The 8,795-nt window shown below is 46.5% G+C and overlaps 1 protein-coding gene across 1 annotated transcript; it reads left to right on the plus strand.

Moving 5' to 3' along the window:
• Positions 1-1,869: 1,869 nt before the first annotated feature.
• LOC120689665 (putative glycine-rich cell wall structural protein 1) lies at positions 1,870-2,956 on the plus strand. The gene has a single exon (XM_039972027.1). The coding sequence runs from the start codon at positions 1,903-1,905 to the stop codon at positions 2,719-2,721; it is 819 nt and encodes a 272-aa protein (XP_039827961.1). The 5' UTR covers positions 1,870-1,902; the 3' UTR covers positions 2,722-2,956.
• The last annotated feature ends 5,839 nt before the right edge of the window (positions 2,957-8,795 follow it).

Consider the following 8,795-nt stretch of genomic DNA (forward strand, 5'->3'; position numbering starts at 1 on the left):
ATATAAAAAATGCGAGCTGAAAACATAACTTGTTTCGACCTCCACTCCACCTCTCTATTGTAGTAAACCTGGTTTCGTTCCTTACCGGCGGTCGATGCTGGTGTTCGTGTGGCTCTATTTCTATGCACGGTAGTTGTAATAAGTTTGCTGTTATTCGGCAACATGACATTCGAAAACAAATTTTAAAATTGCACGTTTCCCAAAGTTACTTAACTCCGGATCGAAAATTTCCGTAGCAACCAAAATCTTTGGTTTTTCCAGTCTCCTCTCGCGGCACAAGTGGGTGGGTGGGGGGGGGGGAGCTCACGAGCGCGTAGTAGTAGTACGCCCCTCACGAGCTTGCCGCCGCCGCCGACGTAAACATACCAGCAAACCCGCTCGGCGTGGCGTGTTTGAGGACGACCAAGTGAACGAGGCCGTGATTAGATAGGGCGCAAAATTTTTTTACGATGGAATTTTATTAATTTAAAGTACTAAATGAAGTCTATTTACAAATTTTTTTTCACAGATGGGTTGTAAATCGCGAGACGAATCTAATGATGCTAATTAATTTATGATTAGTGGATAGTTACTGTAGCATCAATGTTACAACTCATGAATTAAGTAGGCTCATTAGATTCGTCTCGCGATTTACAGCCCATCCATACAAAAAAGTTTTGTAAATAGACTTCATTTAGTACTTCATGTATGTGTCAAAATATTCGATGTGATGTTTTTTTTGCGTTTACATGATTAGGGGGTAAAAATCTAAACAGGCCTGAAGAGGCGCCTGTACTGTATCGCATAGTCTGAAATTCCAGGATGAATTGAAATCTTCCGCTGCCGTTCGCCAAGCTAATCCATCTCGAGCTCCGTGCAATCCGGTTGCTACAGTATTTGTGGCGGTAGCGGGTAGCCCATTTGTGACTAATCTCCCTGTCTGGCTTATCCGGAAAGTCTCCGATCTCCCTGTCTGACCGTCTGGACAGTGGGCAGAGACGCACACGGATGATGCAGCAGTCAACGACTGCAAGATGCAGCCAAACTGATACCGACGGATTCTGCAGCCAGACGTCGGCAACGCAGAATGCCTAATAGCTGCTTAATTAGTTATCGGGTACGTGCGTGCCAGTAGTAGTACACAAGTACCTTGCTGTCGACCATGAACGGGAATTCAAAACTGGTTTTTCATTCAAATTCTGGCTGCGGCACACACATGAGAGCTAGTTCTCCACATCTAATTAAGAAAACCATATTCATATGCGTGCTTGCTATAATGCAGCTCCTGCAAGAGCTCATCATATAACTATATATACGTAATCATCTGCAAGACCTCTTGCACACGGCCGTATTTGACTACGTGGTATCCGATTATGGATGGATGGAACCAAACAAAATCTATCTAACGAAAACACTTATTACCGCTCGAATCGGATCACGTTACAAAAATGCGAACCAAAAACCACCTTAATTTTTATCTGTTGTACGGAGTAGCTATACCTCAGCCGAGAGGTTACAATTCAAGCGTACGCCACAGCGAGGTGCACATAGTGCATGCCTAGTGCCAACTCTCCTTTCCAGCCGCCGGCCTGCCATGCAAGCCTGGTCAAAGCGTACGTGGCATTCAATTCATACTTGCCGCGTTATCGAACTCGATTCACACATAATACAGTCAAGCCTACTGAGAAAAACAAGTGCCCTATTTATATGATCATTACAAAATTATAGTCATGCACTCATGTTGTACCTACTTGTTGTTTCCATTCCAAGACAAAAACCACCGGTTGTCGCGTCTGTACAGCTTGTGGGCAAGTGAAGCCTTGGGCTATAGCTGGGACAGGCCTCCAGCTCTATAAATAGCCAAGAAACCTTCACTTCCTACTCATCTCATCCTTCAAGTTCACAAAGCTTGGTAGCTCGCAAATGGCTAGAACCAAGTTCGTGGCACTTAGCTTCATTGTCCTCCTCAGCATTGGACTATCCAATGCTGCAAGGGTTTCTCGATATGTGAGTGCTGGGGGTGGAGGTGGCGGAGGAGGAGGTGGTGGGTCTGGGGATGGTTCAGGATCGGGTTATGGTTCAGGCTCCGGGTATGGCCAGGCAAGTGGGTCTTCCGGTGGAGTATATGCTAGTGGAGGCGGTGGGGGTGAAGGTGGTGGAGGCGGCCAAAATGGAGGATCTAGCTACGGTTCAGGCTCCGGCTCTGGGTATGGTGGGGCTAGTGGGTACGGGTCTAATGGTGGAGCGTATGCTCAGGGAGGTGGTCAAGGTGGTGGAGGAGGAGGTGGACAAAATGGTGGCTCTGGTTCTGGTTCTGGTTCTGGTTCCGGGTATGGTCAAGCAGGTGGGTATGGGCCCTATGGCGGAGGGTACGCGCAGGGTAGTGGTCAAGGTGGAGGTGGTGGCGGTGGACAAAATGGTGGTTCTGGAAGTGGATCTGGTTCTGGTTCTGGGTATGGTCAAGCCGGTGGCTATGGCCCGTATGGTGGTGGGTATGCTCAAGCAGGTGGCCAAGGTGGTGGTGGAGGTGGTGGACAGTACGGTGGTTCTGGACAAGGTTCCGGTTCTGGTTCAGGTTATGGCCAAGCTGGTGGATATGGACCTTATGGTGGTGGATATGCTCAGGCTGGTGGTCAAGGCGGTGGTGGCGGTGGTGGGCAAAGTGGTCCAGGTGGCAGCGGATATGGGAATGGCTCAGGAAGTGGTTCTGGATCTGCTGGTAGTGGCACTGGACACCCATAAAACTTTAAAGTTATTATAGAAGTGCAGTTTGTTGCCGCATACTTACCCGCCTGTACTATGGTTCATGTGTAGATGTGTTGTATACTCATATAAGGAATAATTGGCCATTCCATGGCTTCTGTAATAATTGTAGCACATGGCATTGTACTACAATACCAATTTATATGCCATGTAAGTGTTAATTTGTTTGCATTGTGTTATCCTCATTGTCTCTATACATCATGTTTGTAATTCAGTATATATACATATGTTTTTTTATTACGGGCCTGCTTGGATTGATACCAAAATTTTGGCATGCCAAAGTTTTGGCAAGCCAAAATTTTGGCCACTATTTGGTTGGGTGTCAAAATTTGCCCACCTCTCACATTTTCCCTACCAAAATGTGGGCAAGTTTTTTGCCCAACATTTGGCTAGCCAAAACTTTGGCATGCCAAAATTTTGGCACCAATCCAAACAGGCCCTACATGCTACCAGAGCGAGTGGAAATCTCGAACCCTTGAAGCGGTATATGTTTGTTGGGTGCACTGAAACACACTAATTTTACCAAATGAGATGGAAGTATGTAGCCAGACTATGCAAGCTTGCGTTCACTATGATCTAGTTGCACTTGCATACACCCCCGCTGTCACTGAGCTAGGGAAATTAACCACCACACCCTTGCATGCACTATATCTATGTATCCACAAGACCGAGCCAACCACCATGGTTGCCATTCATCCTAGTAAGGAACAATATTGTGCGAACAATGTAAATGATAAGAGTGCATCGGTATAGGTCACAAAAGTAATCATAAACCATAATCATACAGGTGGCAGTGCTCAAATTTTTGAGTAATTATTCTTTTAGTGGTTGGTGACTCGTCCACTGTGAGACACCCGTGCCATTTCTTTTAGCGGTCAGTGATATGCCATCAAAATTTCTTCTAGGAGTTCATTAAGGTAGGGTGTACATATATGTATTCTTAGGGTATAAGTATGTCTGTATTTGTATGTGAGTCTTGACATCTTCATTGTTTTTTGGAAACAAAATAGTTGTTAGCTGTACATGCCCGTCTGTGAGACACCTAAGTGAATGAGTGTATGTAAGACTCTACTTCTATACTGTGTTTTAAAAAATAATATTATTTTATGATTAATTAACTTTTATTACTCAAATTTCAAAATATGGATGTTTCCTAAATTTTCTAGATCTAGGAACAATTTTTTCATGCTATCCACTTGTTTTTAGTCAACACTTAAATACACTTCCCAACCCATGTGTTCATGCTCTAGCCGCGTGGTTTGTCTCCTGGAGAGGTACGTATAGGGCTCATGTCACAATGGTACCATCTCATCGAGGGACAAAGCTAGTAGGGATATCAATGGATACACATAACATTTTCGTAATGAACTTGATAAGAACTGAGAATTAATTATGAGGAAACTCCCTATTTGACACTCATAGTGAGTCGTTCCTTCTTTGGCTCTTCAAAGTTTTTGTTCCCTAGTTGACACTAAGTTGAACTTTCGTTCCTCTCTGGACACCGCCGTTTATTCCGTCAGTTAAGTGACACCTGTGGATACTTCTAATCTCTTTATGTAACCAATATGACATACAAATCAGCTCCCAAAATTATGAAACTTTTTGCAGGTATACAAGAGATGTAAATGAAGTAATTTGTAAAATTATTTCAACACCGCCGTTCGATGATTTTGAGGGCCAAATAAGGAACCACTCATTATATGAGTGTCAAAAGGAATTTCCTCATTAATTAATTTGACCCCCCTAATGTGTAAAAATGTTACTAATTGCCCGAATCCTTGTATGATTATTGTCTCCGTCCCTGAGCTGACACGATTTCCAGGCCTAACTGCTGTCTTTACTTCTTTGCAAAGTACTACTGAATCAATTTTTCTCGAGGTACAATGTTATTTAACTTTTTCCAAAAAGAACTCTAATGTAAACTATAATTGCCGGGAGGGATTTCAATTTCTTGTTATTCAAATTTAAAAACTTCGATGTTCTCCAAAAGTTTCCAAATTCTGGAGTTGTTTTTTTATGGCGCCATCAAAATTTTCGTTTTTCAGTCAACATATATATCTATAATAATCCTCTGCCATAGTGCGAGGTGGTACGCATATAATTTTTTAATTTAATCCTTAGTAATCTAATGTTTTAGTAATAACCCGTGACGATCTAAATGTTCAAAAACTAGTGGCGTGACTCGCTAAATGGCCATGCCAAATGCGCCGGCGTGACTGAGCTGGCACATTGGCACCCGTGTTTGCATCCATGTTGTAGTGGTGAAACCAAGCTGCCACGCTGGCAGAGTTGTGCCACATGCTTTGGCACGACTGAGTCAGCCCAATGTAGGCCCACACGGCAGGCATCCTCTTCCTCCTCCCTTTCTTTTTTTTCTCCACTTCCCACCTGACCCGACCTCCATGGCGCCGACCCTCCCACTCCTCGAGATCCACTCCATCCTCCACCCGATTTGAAGAGGTAACAAAGAGAAATTGATCCTTGAAAGTAACTCCTCCATTCTAACCGATTGGTTTTCCTCCATTTCGTGAATTTTTTAGGGTTTGAGTTGCTAGGGTTTAGGTAGGGTTTAAGTTGAAATGCGGGCATTGAGTACGAATCAGGTATGATGAGTTGTGTTGTATCGTGCAATTCAGCGATGGTGTCACTTTTCTATAGTGTAAAATTGTTGCATGTATCAATTTGGATGGGATATTGTTGTTTAGATTTGTGTAGTCCATATGCATAAAGAACTAATGTCAGAAAAATATTGATAGTAGCAAACCTATTTTTCGTGTATTGTGGTAATGTTTCTTATTTTATGGTACATATAGTTATATTATCCTCTTATTTTATGTAGTAATAAATGCATGGTGTAGTAACCCTAGTCAAGTTTTGTCTTATTCATTTTGTTTATATGCATGTGTGTAGATGGATTATTTAGGTCGTTTATTCTCTGGTGGGACGGTCAATGAAAATGGAGAGTTTGCAAGAATGAGGCAAGAAGTAGACATATTCGATATGCCACCTTCACTCGATGATAAAATATGTCAAGTAAATTCATTATTCAATGTAGAAAATGTGCGAATGGAGTTAAGACTACATGGTAGGTTTGATGCTCGAAAGGGAAGGTCCTACTATGTGATGATGTCAATTGCCTCTGAGAATGATATTTTGCAAAGTGTTGGTTAAAGGTTGGCAAGTTGGTTGTGCGAAGATAGTGGTTGATGCGTATACTCATTGTATGAATCTATCTAGCGAAGTTGGTGATGATTACCCTATTCAACACCAACTCAAGAAGCCATTTTACTGGATTTTGATTCCAATGCTCTGGAGGAAGATGAAAATTATGGTAATGATATTTCTCATGACTCAGATGATGATGAAAGTGGTGACGAAGTTGGGTTTGACACATCTCGTGTAAACATTGATTTTGATGAAGGTGGCTTTGAGAATGAGGAGGTCGATGACGATGTCATATCCTTGGGCTCAAAAGAAAATGAGGGTGGTGAAGACCATAATGATATGGTATTTCCAGAAATTCAAGGTATAAATGTTGTTCCAAAGCCAATCCACGGTAACCACCGCCTCTTGCTCGTAAAGTGGCAGAACCTTAGTCATGACAAGAAATAATTATGTTATTGAATTTCAAGATTATCTAAACAAAAAATATTAGTGCCAAACTATTGAACAAATAAAGTACTTACCCCATGAGCATGCCGCTCCGGCCGGCCAACAGAAATGCGCTCCCACATCCACAACTGCAAAACATAAGCACAACCCCCAAGGTTTGCATTATTGTAACATTCCAGATTTTTTCTGGAATGTTAGTTAGTCAAAAATGCAAATTTCAAAAATGTTTGGTGGCAGAGCTATAATAAATACACTTAAGTAGGATTTCCTCCTCTCCCCAATTCCTAGTAATTAAAATTTTGAATTAAATTAAGGATTCTTAATTTGATAGTGTGAAAATATTTGGAGTTAATTGGATTTGTTGGAATCTACCTTGTTTATTTGGTGTGATTTGGATTTATTACTGTGTTTGAAATTGTGTGGGAATTAAATTGAAGTGTGCCCTTCAATTTAATTCCAAAGGAATAACTAACTTGAGTAGTATGCGAATACGAATTGTGCCAAGCAATTCACATTCAAATGCTAACTCTCCAGTAGGATTTAATCTGAATTAACTATTCATATTAAACCCTAGCCACACCCTAACCCAAACCCCTACCCTGACCCGGCCCAGCTCGGACCCAACTAAAACCCAAACCCACTTAAACCTAACCGGACCCCAAACTGCAAAAACCCCTAAACCCAGCCCACCTAACTCTCCTACCCAGTCTAGCTTGCTACCTCCACCGACCCAAACTTCACCTCCGGCCTAGCTCCGCTGGTCTACACTCCGGCCCAGTCCCGCGCGCAACCGACCTTTACACGCGCGTTGCCACCGCCCACCGTCTCCCCTTTGTGCCACTGCTGCCCTGGTCCCACCTGTCGGACCTTTCCCCAACCTCCCGATGCCGCTCTCACGCGCCGCTCCCCGCCACGGCTCTGCTCTGCCGCCTTCCCTCCGCGCAAAAGTATCGCGGCCCCCGCCGCATTCTGTGCTACTACTCACGTCACTCCACACTACACCGCCGCGCGCGCGCCACCCTTAACCCTAGCCCCAAGCGCGCACCCGCTGTGATGCCGCCACGCATCTCCGCTGCCGCGCGCGTCCCATCACAGCCCTCGGCGTCTGTGCACCAATCGCCACCCACACCAAACCCTAAGCACCGCCTATAAAGCCCCGGGTCGCCGCCTCCTAACCCTAAAGCCCCAAGCTCACTTTCCCCCTTCCGCCGCCGGTGCCAGTGAATAAGAATAAAGAGGGGGGGCGAGAAAGGAGGGAGCCCGAGAGGAGGATCTAGACCACCACCACTGGAGCGTCATCGCCAAGCTGGCGACGAACGACCATACCAGCGAACCCGCTCTTCTTGCACGGCCTCACCACGCCCTTTCTCTGACTCGCCATAGCGCCGCCTCTGACCTCCCCAACTCCGACCGGTAAAGCCACCTTCTGCCTCTGCCTTCCTCGCTGCCGCCCTCGCCCCTGTTTGCTCCGCCTTAGGCCATCACTGCGTGCATGGCCGCTGTCGTGACCCTGGCTTTCCAGGGGCCACACGCACATGCACACGCGCACCGCCACCCGCCGCGTGGGGTCACCACATGCCTTTGCCGTGATGTCGCACATGCGTCGCGGCAGTGCCTCATTGCACACGGGCTCAGCCCATGTCGTCGATGCCTCGCCAATGTCCCGCCAGAGCACCGCCGCGGGCCTGGATTACGAGCACCCGCGAGCGCGACCCCGAGGCCATTGGTGACCTTGGCAGCACGGTCCCTCCAGCCTTGTGTCACCACGGGCGGAGATCACACCGCCCGTGCGCGTGTATTCTGCCCAAGACAAACCTAGGCCATAGCGCTTGTCGTGCGATCCCAACACCCTCACCAGCCTTGCCAGACCACTTCGCCGCCTCCTAGCCCTGCTAACCGCCTTGGAGCACGCCCAATCATTGCCACCAAGCTCCTGCCATGTCAGAGCCCGCGTGCGTGTAAATAGGACCACCTCGCCGCTGGGCCAAGGCTAAGCCTTTGGCCCTGGCATGTGCTCTCTAAGCCACCGGGCTGCCTCGCCGCCTGCCCTTTCTGTCCCGGCAAGCTCCACACGCGGCGTAGGACCTCGCCGCCGAACTGTCCTCGTCGCCAGCCCATTTTTCCATGCCGTAGAGGGAGGCTGGGGGCCCATGGAGGACAAATCATCGCCATCAAGGAGAGGAAAGAGAAGCCGTAGAGCTAGCCTCGCTATTGCCATCGAAAAAGAGCTGCCGCCGCCGCTCCGAAGCACAACTGCCACGCCGAGAAATAGGGGAGCGGACAAGAGGAAGAAGTGAAAGGGGGGAGGAAATAAAAAGAAATCGCCACCACTGTCTGAGGAGGAAGGACCACAGGACCAGCTCTCGTCATTGAAGCTGCAGCCATCACGCTGGACCAGCGTTGCCAGAGGACCGCTCCGCCGCTGCCCTACAAGAAGAAGT

The sequence above is a fragment of the Panicum virgatum genome, chromosome 9N, assembly GCF_016808335.1.
Source record: "Panicum virgatum strain AP13 chromosome 9N, P.virgatum_v5, whole genome shotgun sequence".
Lineage (NCBI taxonomy): Eukaryota > Viridiplantae > Streptophyta > Magnoliopsida > Poales > Poaceae > Panicum > Panicum virgatum.

Coding starts and splice junctions, on each gene's coding strand:
- LOC120689665 (XM_039972027.1), top strand. CDS start 1,903: ATGGCTAGAACCAAGTTCGTGGCACTTAGCTTCATTGTCCTCCTCAGC.